This window comes from Doryrhamphus excisus, linkage group LG3, assembly GCF_037039965.1.
Source record: "Doryrhamphus excisus strain RoL-2023G ecotype Guam linkage group LG3, RoL_Dexc_Guam_v1.1, whole genome shotgun sequence".
NCBI classification, from domain to species: Eukaryota; Metazoa; Chordata; class Actinopteri; order Syngnathiformes; family Syngnathidae; genus Doryrhamphus; species Doryrhamphus excisus.
The window spans coordinates 20,775,471-20,801,829 of record NC_136359.1 but is presented as its reverse complement, the minus strand read 5'-3'; the positions used below and the strand labels follow the sequence as shown (position 1 = coordinate 20,801,829).

Genomic DNA, 26,359 nt, shown 5'->3' with positions numbered 1-26,359 from the left:
ACAGAGACACCTGAGTAACACTAAAGTGAAGCATAGGCAAATCTAATTTTGCATTTATCGGATTTCAACCTTGGAAGTATATTTAGTTCCCCTGCATCACACAAATGGAATATGCCACTTCTGAAGAGAGGGTGCGATGGAAAGCGAGAGAGCGGCCAGCAGCAATGGACAAGCATCGCAAGTACATAAGCACTTAAAATGAAGGATGATTGACAGCTGTGGTTACCATGGCGTTCCCATCAGGTCGGCCCGTGGCCAGCTCTGTCCTAATTCAATGTCAGCTCCAGAGATGAAAATCTCAACAACTCTACATGGAGCTGCAGATTTATGTTATTATTAGTGGATGTCTGGACAGAAGGGCTTACCATGCCTGGGATTTCCGTCTGGACATGCTCTGCCTCAGCCACTTTGAATGTGGAGTCAGGTGGTAGATCAGCTGTCTGCAAATTTTATCCGATGACTTTATGGTGTCTGCATCCTGTGGAAGACATTGTTGTTGCTGTTTATTTACATTCATCCGACATGCCTAATAACCTAATGGTTCTACCATATCTTACTTATTGTGTGGAAATATGGGCTAATAACTATAAAAGCAATCTTCACTCGCTAAATGTACTGCAAAAAAGGTCAGTAAGGATAATTCATAATGCCGCCTACAGAGAATATACTAACTCCTTATTTCTTAAATCACAAATACTTAAAACTTGCGGATATAGTTAATCTTCAAACAGCTAAAATAATGCATAAGGCTAAAAATAACCAATTACCTAAAAATGTCATCCAATACTTCTCTACAAGAAGAACTAAATTTGAAACACTTATATGCTAGGACTACGTTAAAAGCCATAGCATTTCAGTATGTGGAATCAAACTATGGAATGGATTGAGTAAGGAACTCAAACAATGCACAACGATGAGCCAATTCAAGAAACAATACAAGCAGTTGATGTTTGCTAAATACAAGGATGAAGAGTCTTGAACCAGTCATGATGTGCGATACATATCACTATATTGACACTTACTATGGTACCCATTATGTCATTGTATGGTCATATCACCTCGTACTTCGGTACGTGACAAAAAAAAAAACTTAAACCATATTAGGAAAGCAGGAAGTGAACAAATATAACAGTTACTGATTGTAAAAGTGCCAGATGGAGGGGTAGGATTTAATAAGCTTTTCTTCTTCCTACTCCTTTTGGACATGTGGAACTGTGAACTGATTATGTGATGCATTCAATTGTAATCTGATGCATGTTCAAATGAAATAAAACCATTACCATTACTTTGCACTAAGCGTTCACCTTTCCCCCCCATAAATTGCACTCAATGAGCAAAATGTTTTTTTTTTTGCAGTTTTGGGTATGAAACACAATACCCAAAGATCTCCATACTCAGAAAAAAACAGCGAAGAGAATGCACTGATTTATACTGTATATTGGGGAACGGGTTCAATGCTTCAGCTCAACACTACGAGAAAGAGTACTGTTAGGAACAAATATATATACATATTCTGGACAGAGAGGACTGACTGTTTCAAAGAGGAGTGACGAAGGCTATCTAGGTCAAGTTTGAAAAACATCTCTGAACAGAGTGGGATGTCTGTGACACTACCTATCTCTAACATACAATACTGTCAAGAATTAAGATTAATTTTGTATAGCAAAGAGAAATTTTTGCATTTTTTATTAATTGCAACTGTTAAACACCAGGTTATGTGGCCAAAGAAAACTGAGTTCCAGCACTTTGATGACACTATTGAATTCTTGCCAGGATGTACCGCAAGTCTCCATCAATAATTACATAATTATTTTCCATTGTTTTCAGTTTCTAAAGCTATAATCTTTCTCTATATAATGTATCGTTTCTATTTTGGTGGGATGTTTAGAATCTCCAGGTGAACTATGTTTAAAAAGAGTGAGCTCATATCACTAAATTCCCAAGCTCACAATCAGATTCTTTTAAATTCCTATATTCCAACATGCAAGATTCATGTGGTACCTTTTCACTACTCTCCACATTACTTCTCCTGGACCTGAAAACCACTGAGCGCTACGAGATTAAATTCAACATCTATTCATAGCAGAAGCTTGAGGTGGAAATAATTCCCTGCATCTTTTCTCTTCTTTGGTACAGTGCAAATAATTTGCCACAAGCTGTGCAGCACAGGTCCAAGATAGACAGGGAATACTGCAAGCACTGGCCAGGAATGGGAAATGTCCCTTGAATGAATATCTTTTACCGCTTATCCTGGTCTGGGATTTAGGGGCAATAGTCTCAGAAGGGAAGTCCAGACTTTCCGGTCCCCAGGTACTTGTTCCAGTTCCACAAGTAGGACTCCAAGGCATTCCCAAGCCAGCTGTGAGACCAACTCCCTCCAGCGTGTTCTAGGTCTGCCCTGCAGGGCTTTCTCCCGACTGGGAATTCCTGGAATACCTCACCTGGGAGGCGTTTGGGAGGCATTCAGACTGGAATCAACTGGCGCTGGGGCTCTATGCTGACCTTCTATCAGATGACTTAGCTCCTCAGTTAGTATCAGCAGATTTTTGCCAACAATGTTCAGTTGCGCCTGGGCTGGAGACTTCCAACAAGACAATGACCCTAAACACTGCTCAGATTCTACTAAGACATGCAGAGGAACAAGTACAACGTTCTGGAATGGCCATCTGAGTCCCCAGACTTTTTTTTATTGAAAATCTGTGGTTAAAGCGGGCTGTCCATGCTTGGAAACTACCAAACCTGACTCAACTGGAGATGTTTTGGAAATATGAACGTTCAAAAATACCTTCAACCAGAATCTAGAACCTTACTGGAAGCAATAGGAAGTGTATATTTTCTGCAAAAGGAGGATCTACTAAATATTGATGTCATTTTTCTGTTGGGATGCCCAAATTTAGGCACCGGCCTACTTTTGTTTAAATAATTATGACACACTTTCTATAAATCCTATATACTTCATTTCACTTCTCATCCATCAATGTGTTCGTCTGCTATATGATATATTTAACTGGAATGGCTGATCCCAACAACCAGTGATTTATAAAGGAAAATCGTAAAAATTATCAGGAGTGATGCCCAAACTTTTTCATACCACTGTATATACACATATTAGGGGTGCTGTGATCGATTGGTAAAAATGTGAAAAAGCACAGTATCGTGATGTCTGCAGTCTTCCTGTCATTGTGAGAGTGATATAAGTTTTGCACCCCGCAAAAGATGCCTCAAAAAATTTCTGGTTGGCACTTCGAAAATGTTTAGATTGTGTGGCACCAAGGCAGGACGTCCCACACATGGAATGCATGGTTGTTCTGAATGCTGCAGTGGGGGCAGAGCTGATCGGCTGATATCGATTCCGCCCTTTGTCACTCATATCGGCCGATACTGATCGGTGGCAGATAGAGCGGAGCACCCCATCCATCTGGTTTGTCATGTTAATTTTATGCTAATTCAGACACTGAATACTAATGATTTTACCCAAATGAGGTCTCATGCTAGGCTTAAAGACGAAATAGGACATCTTTAATCACACTAGATAGAACATCCTCTCGTCTTTGAGCATGAGCCTATGAAGGCTGCTTGGATGAGAGGCAAAATGTCATCTAAAACAACCTCATCAGTCCAGTTGCAATTGATTATTATAACAAAGAATAAAGTGACTGCAGGACAAAGGATGGTGTATTAGGGATTCTCACAAACCAAACATTTAATACATTTGCTCTGCTTGTATTCCTGTCAAAGTCACATCTCTGTATCAAGTACTTTTATTCCTTCTCTTAGAGGTCAGAAAACAACAAGGCTTCAAGCTGGAGTATGATCATAGGCAATTAGCATCTATGGTTGCCTGTACCCTGTGCATTTGAAGGACTGAAGTAGTCATTGTCCTTGATTGTTTTCACATCACTTTTGTGGCTTTTTTTTTAAAAACCAAAACACATTTATTATGAAACAATATTTGTCTGATGTAATATACAGCATATTTAACCATTATTTAACTTAAAGTTGGAAGTGGCTAGGAAATGTCACCGTAAAAGCTAAAGTTGACAGCTTGACAGTTATGACCACAGGTCAATTATTATGACATGCAATACTGTCCTGACACTTCTACTTTGTATCATCACCATAATTCAACTTGAATTGTGTGTGGCTTTGCTCAGAAGGTGCGGCAGTACTGTTAGTACTATAAATTTGTCTAATAGAAACAATAAGGCTATGTTTACACTGCAGGTCAATCCTATTTTTTTTCCTCATATGCGACATGTATCTGATTTTTTCATGTAAATGTGAACAGCACAATTCTCATTTTTTAAAATGCGACTCAGGCATCATTCGTATGTGGATATAAATGTGATATGCATGTGATGTAACTGCAGTATAAACAATTATGTCGCATATATCTGACCTATACGTCATCGAATGGCGTATAATGCCGTGCTTGCCGAGACGTTGATAAAAGGTACTCACAGATGTAGACAAAATTATTTTTAAAAAGTGAAGCCACATACATGCTCCACAGAACAGACGTCACAGCAAGTGCTCCACCAACAAAACCATCAAAATTCTCTCCCTTTGTTCTGAATCTGCTGCGCAAAATCATTTGCTTGAGAAAATATTGACAAAATCCTTAATTTATCACAGATGCACCAAGCAAGCAACTTCTGTAAACACTCAGAAATGTGTGTGATGTTGTGCTTTTGCACATGCAAATGCCATCACATAAATAATGTGATTTCAACAAAACAATCTGAATTGGACATCACACACTGCTGTGTAAACCTAACAAATTGGAAACCATTATGGGAACTAGAACTAGGTTTCCCATCGTGTGTCTTGTGTTATGGATAAGCAAAAGCCAACCTTTTTGGGATTCTGCATCTCTCGAGCCAAGCTCAACAGCAGCTCATGTGAAATGGGATCCACCAGATTGAGGAAGGCAGCGTTCTTGTATAAGATGTCATTGAGTGAGGTACCTTCCAGTCCTAGATCCTAAACATAAAGAGAAACAAACATAACCAGTCACATATGCTGTGTCAAAAAACCACAAAGCATCCAGCAATTGAGTATTTTATAATGTAGCCAAGATTCATCGTGTAGTAATCCCCTTGTTTGTTGCAGTTCATTGGTTCGAGACTCTTTCTTTTCTTTCTTGTTTTAGCATTAACAGGCAATGGACCAGTAAGCTAAGCAGTGTACAAACTGCCCTCATCAACAAGTCCACCCTTGTGTTTCTAATGAAGCAGACCAAGATGGCAAGCACTTGTGCAGCACATGCAACTTTAATGAGAAGCGAGCTTTGGAGACACAGATACAAGACTGCACTCTGATGCAGACCCACACACAAGTTTGCTTCTTTTCCACAACACAATAGGCATTGATTGCAATAGACAGTTGGGAGTAGAATGCTGGAAGGTCCATATGAATTTGACAATGACTTTCCTTTTAACAAGGACAACAGTAAAAGACACGTATGAACAAGATGCAAGCCTTATATAAACCAATCTGGAGCAAAGTGGGTTTACAAGAAATGGCATCGGTCTTTTGGCTGGAGTTTGCATGTTCTCCCCGTGCGTCGGTTTTTCCTTCAACATTCCAAAAACATGCTAGGTTAACTGGTGGCTCCAAATTGTCCATAGGTATGAATGTGAGTGTGAATGGTTGTTTGTCTAAATGTGCCCTGTGATTGGCTGGCCACCAGTCCAGGGTGTACACTGCCTCTTCTTTTAAGTGTGCAATTGGTGGCTGACTAAATACTCTTTTGTAAGTTGTTCCAATGTTGATAGTTTAAGAGATTCATAGCTTAAAGGGGACCTATTATGCTTATTTTGCTGTCCTTTGAATTGAGTTGTGAACCCCTGTAGAGTAGCTACACACAATAACCATTCATTCATTTTCTACCGCTTTTCCACACAAGTTTCGCTGTCTTCGGGCGTGAGGCAGGGTACACCCCGGACTGGTCGCCAGCCAATCACACGGCACATATAGACAACTATTCACACTCACATTTATACCTATGGACAATTTGGAGTTGCCAATTAACCTAGCATGTTTTTGGAATGTGGGAGGAAACCGGAGTACCCGGAGAAAACCCACGCATTTACGGGGAGAACATGCAAACTCCACACAGAGATGGCCGAGGGTGGAATCGAACCCAGGTCTCCTAGCGCGCTAACCACTCGACCGCCATGCTGCCACACCATAACCAGTACAGAAAAATTTCTAGTTCTTCCAGAATATGCACCTATTCACCTATATTTCTTTGGATTTTGTGCTTACGAATGTAGAGACTGGTCAGTCTGAAGTTTCTCAGCATTATAGCATTTTTCTAAAGCATCGGTAACGTTTAATGTGGCCACTAATTGTGGTGGGCTATTAGCAACCCTGTTCCCGAGTGTGCAAGCGCTTTTGCTCCCTGACTTACACAAAATAAACAGGACACTGATTAATTTTTTTTTGTATTTGTAGTGTTAATTATTATTTTATGTTGTCCATAATAGCAGCATTTTTTTCTTTTATTATACTAGCAGTGCTCAAACTTGTCCTATATTTGACCCATATGGCTGAAAGCCTTTATGATCACATGCCAAATAGGCCAGCCAAAAATGTAAAATAAAGTAAGCATAACCTCTGGCAGCAACACTATGATCTTACACACCAATTCACTACAAACGCCCTCATTAAATCTTCACAGTGTAATCTCAGTCATGTATCAGCCTGTGTTGAAATTAAACATCATATATAATGCTTCAGCTTTACAGATAGAAAAGATGTGAGAGACAATGGTGCTGCTTTCCCTGTATACAGTATCTCTTTGGCTTCATTAAAGAGGTTTTGCTGTCTGAGGCGCCAAGGCTTCAGTGTAATTAACACAGGATTGTCTCACAGCTAAGAGACAAAAGGGGAGTCTGGAAGTAAAGCAAATGATCTTACGATGGCTGCTTTGTCCCGATAAAAAGCTCACCAACTGACTGAGTGGCTCCGAAAGAGTCAAAGGATATTTGCTTCAACTCTTTTATTGCTGCTCAATTCAGACATTAACGTTCAAATGACAAATTCAGAAAAAAATTGCATAAAGACAAGTGACACACTGCAGGTAATGAGTAAATGTATCACAATTATTTTTACTCATCTCTGTACTTTTTTGGTCAATTCCTGTTTGGGCATCTAACTCTTCTTACAAATGAGTGGTTTGCATGTTCTTGTGTTGCCACTTGTTTATGAAGTCTAATATGAACAGTTGATAGTGACACCTTCACTCTTGCTCTCTGCTGGTTGTTGCTGATGTTGATGATGTTATGGTCCCAATGTTTTTATCATGCTGCACGGCGGTTGAGTGGTTAGCGCACAGACCTCACAGCTCGGAGACCTGGTTCAACCCCACTCTCTGCCATCTCTGTGTGGAGTTTGCATGTTCTCCCCGTGCATGCGTGGGTTTTCTCCGGGTACTTCGGTTTCCTCCCACATTCCAAAAACATGCTAGGTTAATTGGCGACTCTAAATTGTCCATAGGTATGAATGTGAGTGTGAATGGTTGTTTGTTTATATGTGCCCTGTGATTGGCTGGCAACCAGTCCAGGGTGTACCCCGCCTCACGCCCAAAAACAGCTGGGATAGGCTCCAGCATCACCCGCGAAACTCGTGAGGATAAGCGGTAGAAAATGAAGGAATGAATGTTTTTATCATATTTCATATTTTCCTTGGGCTTCATGTTTAGCGTCTGTTACTTAGTACACTAGTGGTTTATTCCTTCTTCAGGACATTCAAAATGGTTTCAGTGTTTAATGCCAACGATGGTGCAATGGTTCTGATTGCTTTTCCCTCTTTTGCCTGTCAATTCATTGGAGGTGATGCAAAATTAAAGATTTTCCCCAAATTCACCCTTTTCCTTAAAACAAAGTACCTGCAACTACTGCCACATTTCTCAATTGCAACATCAAACTGTTCAACACGTTCAGGACAAAAAAAAATCCTTCTTGCATGATAACATGAGCACAGTAGCATTTTAGCCATTTTTATGGCTAGACATATACAAATTCTTAGTACGACTATGTTCAACTATCGTAACAGCATTTCTAGCTGTTGTCATAGGTAGACACATATATAACCACTTCGTATTGACATGCTAGGTGCTGGCATACTAAAATTAGAATGCATGGTGCTTGGTGGAGGTCTCCGCTCTGAGTGCTTTTCTCGTTCATGTTGTTTGCAGTCTACACAGGCCCACCCTAAAACCTATCCTACCAAAGCTGAAACTGAGCCTAGACATTCAGTGTGATGTTGAATTAGCCATTTAATAGGACACACCTGGTACCTAAACACACCTGGGAGGCACATATACAAACCGTTGTAATCCCCTACACCGTTTATTGGATTTTAATGTGAATAGTGCCAAATTAAAGCTGAAAATATGCAGTTTAGGCACATGTTTTTATTTCAAATCCACTGTTGTGGTGGTGTTTAGAGCCAAAAAGATGACTGTACTTCTGCAGGGCACTGTAAATAAAACACATAGCTCACCTCTCCTTATTTTTTGTCAAAGTAGCTGTAATAGTGGTGAAAAACCCCTGCATGAGAAAGAAGTGAATGCTGAAATACAAGATGCCGATAAACAAAAATTCTTTGGAGATATTTTTTTCTTAAAAAGTGTTATGGATCCAGACATTTTCTTGATGTGGTGATCCGCTTAATAATCAGCTCTTGGACAATTTCATTTTGTAAAAGCAGCTCACAGAAGAAAAAAGGCCTCTCCTACAAACACTAATGCAACAGCTCTTTGTATATTGACATATTGCCTTCATTTGTTATTAATCTGCAATTTAGGCATTTTGTCAGTACTTGTATCCTTCAATCAAAAAATGTAAACAGTTTATAACTGCAATGTCTGCAGACTAGAATTTGGAAACAAACCGACTGTTGAACAGCCTGTGCTTCCTGAGCACAATCAAGGTGTCCTAAATCCCATGAGCATGACATTGTTTTGCCGCCCCGCTGCTCTGCCACACTCCTTTGACTGAATCCAATAATGCACGCGTGTGAATTGAATCTGTGTGTCTAATGCCTGGACCAAATAAAGCCAACACTGAGATGAATGCATAATGAATGCAAATATTACTGATAAAAACTATGTAGGTGTTGGGTACAATATGTTACAATTCCAAATCAGGGTTGTTTGCCTTGATAGTATCCTGTGCTCGACTATGCATTGTCATACTCCATTGTCATACTTTGAGCTGCTAATGTTGCAAGAAGCTGCTAATATAAGCCACAACAAAGTACAATCATTTCACATCAGTACATCAATCTGGACAACAATAAAAAGGGCATACTAGAGTATTTCCTTGTCAGTGACCTTCTTTTCAAAGAGAGGCCATTACCAAGAGTGTCATGCTGAAACATGCTTTAATGGCCATGAACAGCCGGAGGAGAGCTAAATTCTGTAAAGTGGAAGAAACAAAAGGGAAAGAGGAATAATGAAGGGATGACGGTATGAGAAATGGTATGATATAGTCTATATGATGCATTTCTTCATTTTGGTTGATCTTTTTGGAAATACACATGGGACCCTTGAACAAGAGTGAATACGAGGACTGCATTGAGTCACATGCTGTGCCTGCTACTCAGACAATGTTGTCCACCCACTGTCAGTGGCCTACTTTCGATAAAAATAAATACGTCAGGTAAAAGTGGCTGAGTGTGCACATTGTGATGTCAAGGTTTATTAGAGGGTGACTGCAGCTGGGGTCAAAGATCAGAGGATGAGGTTGTGTAGTGAAGTTTGGATGTTGACATGTGGACCCAAGTTGGTCTTATAGATTCAATCCAAACCAAAAATCAAACCCAAACAACTCAGTACCATTTTCCAAACAATTCTGCGGCCAAATTTGGCCCTAGGGCCCGAGTGAAAGGAACGTCCCATTATATATATATATTTATATCCATAGACTTTACGTACATCAGTGTTCAGCAAGTTGCAATAACACATGACATCGTTTAAAAGGTCATCAATCGACTGCATCGATACTAGGAAATAAAGCATTGGATTTGAGCATGACTTATATGGCTTATGGAGGCTTTATATGAATGTAGGTTATTGTTTTTTTAGCACTCTTAATGATAAAGACGTTCAACATTATTTGACTCCGTCTGCTTGTCTGTGACATCATCGCCAGCAGACAACAAAACGTAGCATGGCGGATGGCAGAGGAGTGAGAAATAGGCAACCATTGCAGTCCACACTTAAGCTTTTGTTCTAAATAAGCAGGAAAGTAGCAGGTCAACTTACTTTGAGTTCAACCTCGATATTAATGTTGTATTTATATTATTTTTACCCTGAAAAACAACAGCAAAAGTAGCAGGTAAACCTACTGTTAATGTCGGTTGCACTTTATTTTTGATATTGACATTGTGTTATTTTTACTTTGAAAAACAAAAGCAGAATTAGCAGGTACACCTACTGTTGAAATGTCGGTTGCACTCGCTGTACTTTTTTTAAGAAAATGTATTGAATATTGAAAATGAGAGCAGTTAATGTTGGTTGCACTTAATTCAAATAAAATGTGAATGCACTTGCCATTAATTGTTGCTTTGTTTGTTTATTTTCATAATTTATACCTGATTCCCTTCTAAAGTTACAGAATCGTATAATTATTTTTCAAATAATTTGTGCCATGCATCACTATAGCAGTACCAAAACAACAAATAATACTCCAAGTGGTTTCCAAAGTACAGCCTGGGTGCCATTTGCGGTTCACACCTTGCTTTTTATTGGACTGCAACACAGTCTAAAAGTGCATGTAAACTGAGTGCAATGTAATGAAAAGTGGACATTTTGATAGGAACAACACAAATACGCTTTGTCATCTACAACACAAAAGTGGCTGTGTTTTCGTAAGCACTGTGACCTCGGTGGAAAAAGTTAGGACACCTCTGCTCTGCATGGACATCTCCATGTCTGGTGGCCATCTGTTGCTTTTGGACTGCATCAAGAACACAGCAGGCCTACAATGTCATGCTTCAGCTTGTGTGCATCACTCACCTTCCTCAGCAATTTCAGCACGTCGGTTGCTTGTTCCATCTTGCCATCACGAAGCAGCTTCTGAATCTCCTTTATCCAGGCCACTCTTCTCATGTATGGGCTGTGGTTGGTCCTGCGCAGCATCCCGGGCAGTTTGTCTGTTCTCAGCATCAGGGCAAAGAGGAAGTCTCCACCGGCCCGTCTGTCGCCCTCCGCCGCGCCATCGAGGAGCTTGCGTCGCTTCTTGGAGAAGCTGTCATTGTCCAAGCTGTTCTGTCTGCTCAGTCTGGAGCCCATGCCGGAAGAGTGGTGCTGATGCGGACGGTGTTTTGTTCCAAAATAGAATTACCACCAGTACTGACCCATGATCAGCGTCCTGTCAACACCGCGTCGCGCTGTCTGCCTCTGCAGCACACACAGACACACACACACAAATTGAATCCAATTTGCACAACCACTATTTATCTTGCGTTTAGACCTGTCATGCATTTCTCCCACCTTCTTTGAGCTTTCGATGCCGCGAATGACGATGATGACGACGCAGCGTCTGCTGTTTTTACGCTGCTGTTTAGGTTTGTGCAGCGTGGAGCGTCTGACCAATCACAGAGCTTGTAGCCGCTGCTGTCTCTTTAATTCTCCTTTGTGATACGCAACTTCAAAGCACACGGCAAGAATAACGAGTCACCGTCACGGTTGTTTTGGTTCGACGTCCTCGAAATAACTGTAATAAATAACTGTACTGTAGTTATGTACAATTACATTGTTATTGCTTACAAAATGTGTGTTTGTTCTGCTTGAGCCTGACTGTATTTTAAGTAGTGCTGGTAGTGAGAGTTGTATAGGGATGATGCCGGAGCAATATTGATTCCATGTACAAAAGTACTTTCTTTATGTTGAAAACTGAACAGACACATCCAGCATGTTAATTATGACTCAATAGAAGATACTAATTAATAAACTAATACTAAACTGATACTAATAAAATGGAATGCAGTGAAACAAATGCGCTAACTCAATGCTAATTTACATTGGAAATCCCATGAATGAATTGCTCTTTCAATTAGCATTAGTGATTTGTATGGTGATTTCAAACACAGCCAAATATGACAACTAATTTTACATTTAAATGTATATTCCACTTTAAAGAGATGCTCTAGCACAACTTACTTTCCATTTGTCAGAATTTCTACGGCTCACCAAGAGAGAGGGTCGGTACATTGCATAGCCCAACGACAGAAGCTACTTCCTGAGGTATCAAACCTTAATGTTAAAAGAAATAAGCTGTTGAAGCGGACAAGTGACCAATGTTTAGTTATTAAAAGTTTTGAATGCTACTGTGTTAAGCAGTGGCAGTAGGTGGTGCATTTGATAACCGGGCCTTCCTAAAGGAGAACTTGCTAATTTCAGCTAGCTTACAATGTTGTCATTGGGATACACCTTTTTTCCACTATGAAGCCCTCTAAAAATAAACCTCTACATGCTGTGATCGTGTATTAACACGTACACTGATAATATGTAATAGTTGCAGTATCTTGCTGTATTTTGATGATTTAAAACACTACAGGGTGCATTGATACTAGCTAGCTAACACGACGCCTTGCTAATTGCCTCTTGAATCTGCTACAAAGACTCATTAGGATGCTTGTTTGCGGTCAGCATTTTTTACATGACGACTAAACCGAGAGCGGACATAGCAAGTGTTGGTCTTCTTCTGACCAATTAATGTTGTCAAAATGTTGTATTCTCGTGATAAACGATGCCAAAGTTTCAGATACTGAGGTTTGTGCATTTGGAAGTGAGCCCTGAAAGAAGTTTGGGTTGGCTCTGAATGCTCTGCTTCAGAAGGCTTTTTCTCACGCTGGCTTTAGAAACATCACAGGGAGTCAGGCTTCCTTATATGGACGTGCGCTGTAGTCCAGATATGCTCTACGACTGCCCTCCCCGCAGCTCTGTTTTGCTCTGTTGACGGTTGTTAGCTATGGCTCGCAGGAAATCTTTCCATGAGGAAAGCACAGGCAGAAGTGGTTGGAGTTGGTGATTCCCAGCAAGAGAAAAACATTTTCATCTTTCAACAGCATTTCACACGGGACTGTTTTTGTGAAGTTAGGGAGAACCACAGCGTTGGAAGCTGGCCACTCTTGCTGCGAGAGGTGCATTATTGTAAATACAAGAATTTAAATTGTAAATGTAGGTCAGTGCTTTGGTAGTGTTTTGGCCAGCAGAGAAGGCCTTGCTGGCCCTGACGGCACACCATTGCATTTTAGCCCCACGATAATAATGGTGACACAATGACAATAACATAACACCTTGCTCACCTCACAATAAAGTTCAATATTTTTCCTCCGATAAGCGTTCATGCAGTCTTGGGAATGACAGTGTTAAAAATAATGTCTCTAAGAACGCCGTTATTGTTTTCCAGTAAGAGGTAATTATTTCAAACGTTCCAACACAGAGACAAGGAAATGTGTGTAACTAGTAACTAAGTAATTGCTGCTGCTATGGTTGATTATTATTATACACCAGGTTGGTCCATTTTAAAGACTAAATAATTTCCATGTTTGGTTGTTAGTATATAATAAAATTAGACTTGTGCTCTTAGTTTTAATGTCAGATCATCGCGGTGCTATGAGTTTGTTTTATCAGCGCTGTCACACTTCAAGCTATCACAGCTTCAATAACAAATCATCACATCTGCAGAGGAACATGACCTTTTTCTATTTTGGTATGTCATTAGATTTGTGAATAAAAAACATAACTGCATACAATGCAGTTATTTTCCAAAAATATTCACCCCTCCATATTTACACACCCAGAGGCATAACTGTGATGCCAAGTAAATAACAGAGCCTGACAGCACGAGTGACAAGTCAGTCAACAAGGAGCAGTTAGGGCTGCCTTGGGACAAATTGAAGCACTGCATGGGCCTTCCCCAACCCACGTTACAAAATGGCTGTATCACAAAATGCCACTGAGGTTTATAAACAGAACAAAGCAAATGAACTGTCCCTTCCGAAAAATGGTAGACGTTCGCATTTTCTGGATGCTAAGTCATCATATGACAGCATCTGAGTTGATGCTTACATCAGCCAGGTCGCTCAAGTGTTCACTGATGGGAGGAGGTATGTTTTGATGAGCTTCAGTTTTGAAAAACCTTTAAAAAAAAACATTCAATCAATCGCAACCGGATTGTTTAGGTTGTCAGAGAATATGTTTCACCTCTCATCTAAGCAGGCTTCATCAGGTCATACTCAAAGACTAGGTGGGACACACACCAGTCAGGCTGGATGGGATAACTAGTCTGAGAGGCTGGTGTAAGATCCAATCTAGTTATTCTCCAAAGGAGGAGGCAGGTCCAGACATGAATAATTGGCTCTTTAGTCAAATGCTGATTGTTAGGATACAATGGAGTGGGGCCTATTACACTCACAAGAGACCATCCCTTGCATTAATGGTCTTTTGAAAATACACAAAGAAGGGGCTCCCTTCAGGCTTATTATCAGCAGCATTAACCCTCTGGGGTCCATTTAATTTCCAATCCTTTGAGGTCCTTAAAGGACAAAAACGTTTAGTCCAAAAACTGCTGTAAAAACATAATAGGTTCATATTTTTAGACTTCCTTTTTGCTTTGAACACTCAATAAACTTGAGGTATAATACAAAATATAAATATTTTTGGTAGTTTAACCCTTCAAATGCCCATTTGATTCAATGATGTCACTGTTTTTGCTTAGGAAAATACAAACAAAATTATTTTCCATATAATAAATGTTAGAGGCCTGTGGCTCTATATCAAATGTCAGGCTTAACTAGATATAATATCAGTAGTTGATGCTTTGTTATTTTTTTTGCAGGGTCAGATTACAAATTTCCCACCCTTTTGGGGGCCCTAGAGGACAAAAAAAAGTCCACTCCCCAAAACAATGACATAATGGTCCATAATGGGAACCAAGATAACACATGAACCATTTGCAATAAGCCATTGCCTTTCAGTAGGCGAATGGCACAACAGAAATTGTCCATAGGTAGGAATGTGAGTGTGAATGGTTGTTTGTCTACATGTGCCCTGTGATTGGCTGGCGACCAGTCAGACCCGAAGACAGCTGGGTTAGGCTGGAGGTTGTTTTGGAGGTGTGTTTAGGATCATTATCATATTGCTCAGTTTACAAAGGGAGGGCATCATGCTCTGCTTCAGTCCATCACAATGCATGTTGGCATTTATGTCTCCCTTAATGAACTGTAGCTCCCCAGTGCAAGCAGCACTCATTCATCCCCATACCATGAAAGTCCGACCATCATGTTTGACTGTAGACAAGGCACAGTGGTCTTGTCTACTCTTAATCTGGACACGATTCCAGGAATCCATGTCCTTAGTCTGATTTTCCTCAGCAAACTGTAGGCTTTTTGTACAGGCTCATGTTTAGAAAATCCTATGGAAACTAATTTGGTGCAGTATGCGGCTTATGGTCTTAGCGGCATATGGTCTTAGCCACGGCCTTTTCGACCTCTGCACCAATGCTGACAGCACTCATTACATTATATTTCACAAACACAGCCTCTGGATTTGCCCTGAGGATGTGGACTTTGGCGAGGCCTGTAACAGAAACATTATTTTCCACATCCTTAGAGTTTGCCATCAAGTGCCATGTTAACCTTCCAGTGACCACTATGACAGTGTGAGAAGAATAACACCAAATTGAATTCACCTGCTCCCATTCACAACTAAGCTCCATGACCCCAGGGGGAAAATGGATACTTTGTACAGTTAACTTAAAGGTGTAGTCTTTTTTTTGTTAATAGCGGTTTAGACACTAATGGTTGCGTGTTGAGTTATTTGAAGCTGCTTACTGACTGCACTGTATCAAAGTGTCACTTTTAGTGTGGTCCCACGAAAAGATCTAAAATATTTACAGAAATGTGAGACGTGTACTCACTTTTGTGTACTCACATTAGTGTATGTACGCTGTATATTTGACCTGTATTGTCATGTAAATATAAATGATCACTGACTTAAGGTGAATGAGATGTTATCGCGTAGTACCAGAGGTTGGTAAGTGGGCCTTCAGTGGGCACTTAAGTTGGGAGAATTTTGCTTGGAAGACACTTTGAGGACCAGTATTGTCAAAAAAAAAAGTTATGATAATAATATATATACCGTATTTTTTGGACTATAAGTCGCTCCGGAGTATAAGTCGCACAAGGCAAAAATGCATAATTAGGTAGAAAAAAACATACATAAGTCGCATTTTTTGCTGGTAATTTATTTTACAAACTACTTGACCAAAACAGACATTACGTCCTCTTGGAAGGCAAGTTTTAACAATAATAAAAGAATAGAGAACAGGTTGAATAGATTTAAGATATGCTAACACAATGGTTATTCAGCTACACGAAAAATAAACATGAACCGAAAGGTGTCCGGTGTTTATGTAACATGAACAGTTTTTTCATTCGTAAGTTGCTCTGGAGTATAAGTCGCAGGAACAGCCAACCTATGAAAAACAGTGCGACTTATAGTTCGATTGATAAGTGGGTATTTTCCTGAAAATGGTACCAAAATTATGACATAGCAAAGTTATTTTCAAACCAAGTTGCATATTAAAATAAAAGAATAATGTTCTGTTTCACTTTATAAAGAACAACTTACAAGAAAAAAATATGGCAACAAGGTACTGTTTACTGATTTGTAACATTTACAGTACATGAAAAAAGTAAATAGCAGAACGACTAGACGATAAAGGTTTCGGACAACTCCAAGCTTCTTTTTGAGCAAATGTTTTGTTATAACTTGTGTTGCTTTTTTCTCCAACACACTGAATGAATAGAGCTGTCTGCTCATGAATCCAGTCTAATTATCTTCTATGTGGAATTCTCATTCCAGGAACATGGTTGCAAAGCCCCTGATTGCTGGTCTGGTGGTACTTATTGTGGCTGTTGTGAGCCTGTTCCTGGGGATGTTTATGGGCTTGGGGAAGAAAAGCATGCCTCCCCCTACAGGATACTGCTTCTCAAGGGCTGCTGTTGCTGCTGATGCTGGAAAATGCTCAGAAGTTGGAAGGTAAGAAGACATAGACGTTTGTTAAACCGTTAAGGGGAGACTGGGCATTTTCTGTAGTTGGCCCCAAGCTTGAATGCTATAGTAGAACACCAGTTTTATTATAGATATATAAAAAACTAAATACTAAAATGTGCTATATACTGTAAGTAAAATGGACCGAGTTGGCCAGGAAGCCATCTGTACTATTTATGTTGTGTTTGTGCATAGGGACATTCTGAAGAAAAATGGTTCAGCGGTGGATGCTTCTATCGCTGCCTTGCTATGTGTCGGCCTTTTTAATGCTCACAGTATGGGCATCGGAGGCGGGGTTTTCTTTGTAATCTACAACGCTTCTTCAGGTGACTACATTATTTTGAATATGTTAGATAAGAGCAAAATTCACCCTCGCTCACATGTTCTGCTCGACAGGGAAGGTAGAAACTATTGATGCAAGAGAGACAGCACCCAAGAATGCCACAGAAGACATGTTTGGCAACAACACACAACTTTCTCGTGCAGGTGCAATCACACTTCCAATGCTCTTCAACTTCTTTTTTATGTCTTCTGCAAAGAGATGTTCCGATCTTATATGTAATATCAGTTTACCATGATACCATTTTCAATAGGAAACCCTGATCTGACATATTGGACAGAAATACTGTAGCCGCATCATTTATACATACATAAATAATGTGACATCATGAAAGCGCATCACCTGACTACCAAAGCAAAACAGCAGAATTTGACACAGTAAAAGAATGATAGAGAATTGCTTGCGTTTTGTGCTCTTTTGTGTTCACAATGGGAATGCATACAAACACGGCATGCTCCAATCAGAGTTTAATGCTGCCAATTCTGATACTGATCAACCATGCGTGAGATCAGCCGATACCAATCACAGGGATTAACTGTGCATTTTTCTATTTACAGTATATATGAGTGCTATTGTCCGGGGCCGCCAAGGGACCCTGGCTGATAAGTAATGTTTATTCAATAACAACACACAAATAGTGTCTGGAAGACAAGGCATATTTAGTATGATGACACCAATTGACACTTGAAAAGTTAGTACACACCCAATGGCCGTAAATCCCGTAGGAGAAAAACAAGCTCCAAATTAAATGCATTGCTTATTTGTTTTAAAAACAAAGTATCATTGTGGTAAAAAGTCACATTTGAAGTCCGAAGACAAGAAGCGAGGCTGATAATTCTAGCTTCGGACAGCTAAGCAAGATGCAAGAGAAGGCGATCACCAATAGGTTTGACAAGGGAGTGATCAAACACACTAGCATCGATTGGCAATGCCTGTGTCAAGCTGTCAAACTGAAACCATGGAGGTTTTACAGATTTGGGACAAAGCGCGTTCCTTGTTGACTCAGTATTGGCATCGTCGGCTCTACGTGATACAGCACACTCATGTATATTCATGTCATGTCTGTGTTGTCATGACATGAATTGCAATGTCGCCACTGCACAGCAATCGGTTTTTGTGATTGGCTTTTTCGACACAGTAATCGGTGGACGATCTATCGGAGCATCCCCAATAGAAACTGAGTAAACTGTTACATGACATGCTAAAAAATGATATTCCATGGTCAAATTGAACTGTCAAGTTTGTGTAGCCTTAAATTGAATGTCTCAGACACAAAAACTAGACAGGAGGCGCTTCAAAGCACGATGTAATGTTGTTTCAACCTGACAGGTGGATTGTCCATAGCCATCCCCGGGGAGATCCGCGGCTATGAAATGGCCCACAAGAGACATGGCAGACTGCCATGGAGAGAGCTGTTTAAGCCAAGCATTGCCTTGGCTCGTGATGGATTTCCTATTGGGAAAGCCTTGGCTAGTGCCATCTTTAAAAGCAAGGATTCCATTCAAGGAAACGCCAACCTGTGGTGAGGAGGAAGCATTGCCGTCACGGTTGGCGGATATAGCGCTGTAATTCTGCTTTCACATTTTAACTTAAAGACATAAAGGATTTACATGAAAATATGCCTAGTCATAAATATGGCCTGTTAAGCGTTTCCAATTCTGTCAGATATTTTTGCTCTGTTTTTGATTTCATACACAGGCGTTCATATACTTTTGCTGTTCCATGTTTAGTTCCATCTAGTTTATCTTGTAAATCTGAAACTTTTTCATGGAAAACCTGTAAAAAAATCCATTTAACATGGTTTTTCAAAATATGTTAATGAAGAAATTATGCTATTCATGGTTAAATACAGCCTATTATTAGTCCAAAATATATGCATATTCTAAGCAAATTCTACATATGTTAAACAAAGCATTTTCAAGCATGGGCTGCACGGCGAAAATAGTGGTTAGCGCACAGGCCTCACAGCTAGGAGACCCGAGTTCAATTCCACCATCGGCCATCTCTGTATGGAGTTTACATGTTCTCCCCGTGCATGCATGGGTTTTCTCCGGGTACTCCGGTTTCCTCCCACATTCCAAAAACATGCTAGGTTAATTGGCGACTCCATATTGTCCATAGGTATGAATGTGAGTGTGAATGGTTGTTTGTCTATATGTGCCCTGTGATTGGCTGGTGACCAGTCCAGGGTGTACCCCGCCTCTCGCCCGAAGACAGCTGGGATAGGCTCCAGCATCATCCACGACCCTCGTGAGGATAAGAGGTAGAAAATTAATGAATGAATTAATTTTTAAGCATAAAAAATGCTGAATTGATATGTAGTGTTGTACACTGGTCACCAGGTGTCACTAATGTTCCTATAATGATTGACTTGATCGCCAGAACAATAGGCTTTTATTGCAGGATTGAATTCTCACAACAGGCACAATAATCCTTAATAAAAATTATTGGTTAAAGGGAACATACAGTATGTAGCAAGAGTCTCAAATGACATTACTCTTCCAGTTTGCGTGTTTGCCATTCGTTTTGAATTATGCTAATTTATTGCCTGAGATGTTAATTTCTTTTGACATTGGTTAAGTCATGTTCTGAAATCTTTTTCTCTTCCATTTCCCTCCTTCTCTGCCTTATTGAACTTCTACATACTAAACATTTGTTCTCTTCTTATCTTCCAGTGAAGTGTTTTGCGACACTCAAAAAAACATTCTGAAGGAAAATGACATAATACGATTCCCAAAGCTGGCTGACACGTACCAGAAAATAGCAGACGAGGGTCCTGACGTATTCTATAATGGCCTGGTAGCGTACAACATCGTGGAGGACATCCAGGCAGCAGGTCTCATTTTTATTATCGATTACTTGTGACAAAAATCAAATTAACCTTAAACAACTATGAACACAAAAGAAAGTGCCAGTTGATACCACAAGAATGATTACTCCTAATAAACTCTGACACCTTCTCTCAATGCTCTAGGTGGGATTATCACCTTGGATGATTTATTGGAGTACCAACCAGTTCTGAATGAAAATCCATTGAAGCTGCAGGTTGGGGAATATACCATGTATGTCCCTGACGCCCCCTCCAGTGGCCCTGTCTTGGCACTCATTCTTAACACAGTGAATGGTAAGCAGCCTGGCCAAGCCAACCACTTTTTGGATACAGAACTGTTATGGAGAAAAGTAGAATTTGTTGAATGTTCCTACCACGTTCATGTTGTTGTGTGTGTGTGTATGTTTAAATTTGTCTTTTAGCACAATGATGGAGAAGGCTCATTAACTGATTAGGCCAAGCAAATGTGATTGTTCATTCCTCCCTGTGGATATTTTGCAGGGTACAATTTCACAGACACAAGTGTCTCGACAGCTGAGAAGAAGACTCTCACATATCATCGCATCATAGAGGCTTTCCGTTTTGCATATGCGAAGAGGAGCAAACTCGGGGATCCACGTTATCTTAATATTACAGATGTAAGCCTCCAAGTTATCATTAGCTTGAAAAGCGATATTTTAATATCATTGTAGGATGAGGTTATACTCACAGTCCTCTCCCGGAGGAGAAATGTTTGCATTATATTGGACATTTCCAAAATGATACAAACTTTTTGTGTTGTGATTGTCTTAATCTCCAACATGTTCCACTCTTCTCAGCTCATCCAAAACATGACATCGGACTTCTTTGCAGAAGGCATAAGGAAGAAAATCACAGATGACACCACTCACCCAGACATTTACTACGAGCCAGATTATTTTGTTCCTGACAACCATGGAACGGCTCATCTGTCAGTCATGGCCGAAGATGGCAGTGCAGTGGCAGCCACCAGCACCATTAATCTATAGTAAGATCCTCATCTGGCTTGTCAGAACAAATCCGACATTCAGTTCTACTAACCCGACATCGGGGTGTCCAAACCGTGGGCCAAGTATTAAAAAAAATGGAAGGATGCGGGGGCCAGTTTGGCGATATATAATATAATATTTTTTTTTTACTTAATTATATGTGAAAAGCAATGCATATATCCTTCCTCTGTGGACTTATCCAGTCACCCCATTTTGGACATAAAACATTCATTCATTCATTCATTCATTTTCTACCGCTTATCCTCCCGAGGGTAGCGGGGGGTGCTGGAGCCTATCCCAGCTGTCTTCGGGCAAGAGGACATCCTGGAATGGTCGCCAGCCAATCAAAGGGCACATATAGACAAACAACCATTCACACTCACATTCATACCTATGGACAATTTGGAGTCGCCAATTAACCTAGCATGTTTTTGGAATGTGGGAGGAAACCGGAGTACCCGGAGAAAACCCACGCATGCACGGGGAGAGCATGCAAACTCCACACAGAGATGGCCGAGGGTGGGATTGAACTCAGCTCTCCCAGCTGTGAGGTCCACTCGACCGCCGTGCAGTCAGACATAAAACATCTTAATCTTAAAATATCCTTAAAATATCTTTATACACACATATATATATACGTATATATATATCTTAAAATACCTAAAATATCCCCCAATGAGGGCCTTTAGAATAGTCATCAGTCTTGTCTCAGAATTATTATTAATTCATGTTTTTTATGCAACCAGCTTTGGATCCAAAGTCAGGTCTCGATCGACAGGAATAATCTTCAATGATGAAATGGATGACTTCAGCTCGCCACACATGACCAACGGCTTTGGAATCCCTCCCTCACCTAACAACTTCATCCAACCAGGTGAGACTCAATTTTTACACAGACGAAGTCATGTGTTGTTACGAACACTGATTGATTCCCACCTTCTGCTTGTTCCTGCATTTGTCGTTATTACAAACTGAGCTCAAGTCAAACTGCTTTTTACAAGGGTTATTTCCTGGAACACCAGTTAATGACAAAAATGCAGCATTTTATGTAATACAGTAAATCCGTGGGTCAACATTTGCAATAATAGTGACTGTTGGAATTATTAGATGAGATTCTCAAATATGCCTCACACTAGTTATGAACAAGTACACCACTATCTGTATCTGTTCACTCATTTAAATTATCTGTATTCGGATTGGACGGGGCATACACTGGAAGTCGGTGTGGTTTTCTCAAAAATGGGCGGGTTAGAAATGTGGAAGTGGGTGTGGTTTGCCTGAAAATGTGCATGGTTTAAATCTGTACATTATTTTAAGTCTAAAATTAACATGGATTGATCAGAAGTCGCTATATTTATTATTCAGTCATATGTGTACCGTGTATGTGTGTAAGTGATCTGTCAGACTTAATAGTTTTTGGTGTCAACAAAACTTCATTTTTTTTCTTGTTGACTTTCCCACAATGTGTCGTTCACATACCCATACAAAAATGCAGTCCACAAATGGTCCGCAGGCATCCACCGTAGCACACACACACACACCGGGTGCCAAGCCTGGAATTTTAAGAGTTATGATGCATACAAATGAAAAAATAGTATTTGTAGTAAATTAGTGGGAATGCACTTATGTCACAGAGACTAGATCCAGTATAGTGTATACAACTACTGTCCCTCCACACCACCTGCATGCAGCAAAAGTTCCTCCTTCACCAAAAGTGCTACGTCATGTCTGCATGCTCCCAAATCCGCACCGAGGCTGTACTCGCCACGTACATATCCCCAAATGTTACCCATGTTTTTGCAAGTAGACAGCACACACTTGGAATTACATTAATATTTCAATATTGAACAAAGCAAAATTTGTTCTCAATCAGAAATCACTCCACATTATTGCTCTCTGGTTCTACCATATCTTACTTATTGTGTGGAAATATGGGGTAATAACTATAAAAGCAATCTTCACTCGCTAAATGTATTGCAAAAAAGGTCAGTAAGGATAATTCATAATGCCGCCTACAGAGAACATACTAACTCCTTATTTCTAAAATGACAAATACTTCAACTTGCTGATATAGTTCATCTTCAAACAGCTAAAATAATTCACAAGGCCAATTACTAATTATTACTTTCCCTTATTGTAAAAATGCATTATCGGTAATGGAAACTTATTTATAATGAATATCCGGCTCAACTCTACCTCACATATACTTACCAAACACATTTAAAATGCATAGATACTTGCCACAAATGAATGATATCATGACTATGGTGCGTTCAAACACCGCCAAGCCAAGTACCAAATCACAATGCTTAAATTAATATATTTTTGGACCAAATTTGCAGGGATATGAATGGATCATCTGTATACATGAATCTATTGTTTATTGACCCATTATGTTCCTGTGTTACAGGCAAGAGGCCCCTGTCTTCCATGTCTCCAACGATCATCTTTGACAAAGACAAAAGAGTTAAAATGGTCGTAGGAGCATCAGGAGGCACCAAAATCACCACCGCTACTGCCTTGGTTAAATTGGTTCATGACTACTTCACTCATCCCTGTGCTGCAGTGTCATTCACTCTTGAAGGTTACATTTTCCCTTTTGTTTGACTGACAGGTCATCCTGAACTCCTTATTTTTCAACTATGACCTAAGGAAAGCAGTGACTGAGCCGCGAGTGCACAATCAGCTCAATCCAAACATGACAGTCGTGGAGCAAGACTTTGAGAAGGTATGTGGAGAAATGGAGTACAAAAAAGTACGTTTATTATTGAATTATTCACATTTGGCGATACTGGCCCTGTATTTACTTGGTATCGGATCGATACCAAATCTAGAAGAATCACACACAAGATGAACATATGATAAAACTGCGACCTCTGGTGGTCTGGAGGAACATTTTTTACAGCAGTTCCAATTACAAACATCTGTGCTAACTTGCAATGAGTCGCTTACAGCGCTGTGGAGCAATTTTGGCCCGTTCATCTTTGCTGAATTGTTGTCATTCAGCCACATTGGAGGGTTTTTGAGCATCAACCGCTTTTTTAAGGTCATGCCACAACATCTCAGTAGGATTCAGGTCAGGACTTTGACTAGGTCAGTCCAAAGCTTTCATTGTGTTTTTCTTCAGTCATTCAGATGTGGATTCACTGGTGTGTTTTGGATCAGAACCCAAGTTCGTTTCAGCTTGAGGTCACAAACAGATGGTCGGACATTTTTTTTTTATAGAAAGCAGAATTCATGGTTCCATTTATCACAGCAAGTCTTCCAGTACATGAAGCAGGAAAATATCCCCAAAACATCACACTACCACCACCATATTTTACTGTTGTATGATGTTCTTTCTCTGAAATGTGGCATTACTTTTACGCCCGATGTAATTGGACACACACCTTCAAAAAGTTCAACTTTTGTCTCATCAGTATTTTCCCACAGGTATTAAATTACTAAGTAAAAAGTATTAAGTACTAAGCATTATTAAACTCTGTCCAAATATTTGCAGAAATTCATGTACTGTATTCTGTGTGTGCTTCTACCAGAGCGTCCTTGAAGGCCTGATCCAAAAGAACCATGTAACCCATCTGTTGAAGACCCCGGATTCTGTAGTCCAGGTGGTGATGCAGCAGGGAGAGCATATCTGTGCAGAGTCAGACCCCAGGAAGGGAGGATATCCGGTCGGATACTAAACGTGGTTCCAAACGCCCCTTGAGCCATTTGACTCCATGTACGTGTGTGCATGTACAGCATGAACGACACAGCCGTCAATGGCAGCCATGAACACCAGTCATCTTATTTCCGTATATATTTTTTGGTTTAAAAAAAAAAAATATTTGGAGTCCCATGCATTAAAATATGCATATTTTAAAAATATATGTTTTTAAGTCCAAATTTGAGTGGTGTACATTGCCGATGTTTTCCACATTTTTATGTGGTCAAGCAGCTATGCTAAATAAAATACACACCCCTCAGGTTTTTTACCTGTTAAGCAAAGTTTGTCAGCCCTTCTAGTGTAATTTAACACTAATTGTATTTAGAGGTTCACAGCCCCAGAAATGTGTAGATTTTTGGTCAAAATGTTTTTCTCTCTCCAAAAAAACCAATTTTTTTCCCCACAGAAAAACATCTAATTCACCGTAAATACAAGTACAGTAAAGTCTCGTTATATCGATATTCTCGGGAGTCGGAAAAAATACCAATATAACCGGATTATCCATATATCCGATCCTGCGCCGAACTGCATTAAAAGTGGGCAATAATGCACTCGACATTGTTCTATAGTATAGACATTGTTCTATAGTATAGAACAGATTAAATCAATCTTTGCTTAAAGATTTCAATACCAAAAAAGAACACGGCGAACGGCTGCTTCCAGTCAACTTTATTTTTCACACTTCCACCACCAGAGCACAGCACACACACACCGATTCCCGCACTTCCTGGTTCACAGGTCATGCTCAACCCGCCCCACATAGCTGGCCAAACACATGCCTGTATAGAATCTATACACACGAGAGAAACCACGAACGCCAGCATGTACATATGAAAAACAGTGATTATTGCAAGCGATAAAAAGATATCTGAATACAACACAATTAAATACATGTATTTGTACGCTTGTGTCTTCGTTGGAATAGGTGTGTATGCTATGTCAGTTGGTTCTTCTGTTGCAGGCATGTGTTTGGCCAGCTATGTGGGGCGGGTTGAGCATGACCTGTGAACCAGGAAGTGCGGGAATCGGTGTGTGTGCTGCGCTCTGGTGGTGGAAGTGTGAAAAATAAAGTTCTTTTTTGGTATTGAAATCCTTAAGCAAAGATTGATTTAAGCTGCTTTTGTATCGATATAATCAGACCAAATTGGCTGGCGGGAGATGAAAAGGGCATCGTAGTAACCGGATTATCATAATAACCGGGTATCTTACTAACGAAACTAATTATATCATAAAAGACTAGAAATTTGCCGGGAAATGAAAATAGTGTTGTAATAAGTATTAATTCGTCATAACCGATATCGATATAACAAGACTTTACTGTAATATTAACAGCATTCATGTGTGGCTAATGTGGACCCGACGACCAGGCTAAAAGCTCCACCGTGACTCCGATTACATCTGT

General features: G+C 40.0%; 2 protein-coding genes across 4 annotated transcripts in view; one reads left to right on the top strand and one right to left on the bottom strand.

The window, feature by feature from the left end:
* Positions 1 to 11,661, bottom strand: part of lrrc75ba (leucine rich repeat containing 75Ba) — a 72,927-nt gene extending 61,266 nt beyond the window's left edge. For 2 of the 3 annotated variants that reach the window (XR_013627210.1, XM_058071347.2), the window contains exons 1-4: positions 11,507 to 11,661; positions 11,030 to 11,413; positions 4,855 to 4,983; positions 366 to 478 (exon numbers count right to left, since the gene is read on the bottom strand). Coding sequence is in view for 2 of the 3 variants with exons in the window: in XM_058071347.2 (XP_057927330.2) it covers positions 366 to 478; positions 4,855 to 4,983; positions 11,030 to 11,305 (518 nt within the window). In the remaining variant the exon portion in view is untranslated. The other variant, XM_058071348.2, reaches the window with a different exon arrangement.
* A 536-nt stretch (positions 11,662 to 12,197) lies between these two features.
* On the top strand, positions 12,198 to 25,401 carry ggt1a (gamma-glutamyltransferase 1a). The gene is made up of 13 exons (XM_058071344.2): positions 12,198 to 12,259; positions 16,886 to 17,062; positions 17,270 to 17,400; positions 17,471 to 17,560; positions 18,744 to 18,936; positions 20,090 to 20,250; positions 20,389 to 20,538; positions 20,746 to 20,882; positions 21,063 to 21,250; positions 21,998 to 22,125; positions 23,662 to 23,774; positions 23,866 to 23,979; positions 24,788 to 25,401. Exons 2-13 carry the CDS (start codon positions 16,890 to 16,892, stop codon positions 24,932 to 24,934), a joined length of 1,725 nt encoding a protein of 574 aa, XP_057927327.2. The 5' UTR covers positions 12,198 to 12,259; positions 16,886 to 16,889; the 3' UTR covers positions 24,935 to 25,401.
* The last annotated feature ends 958 nt before the right edge of the window (positions 25,402 to 26,359 follow it).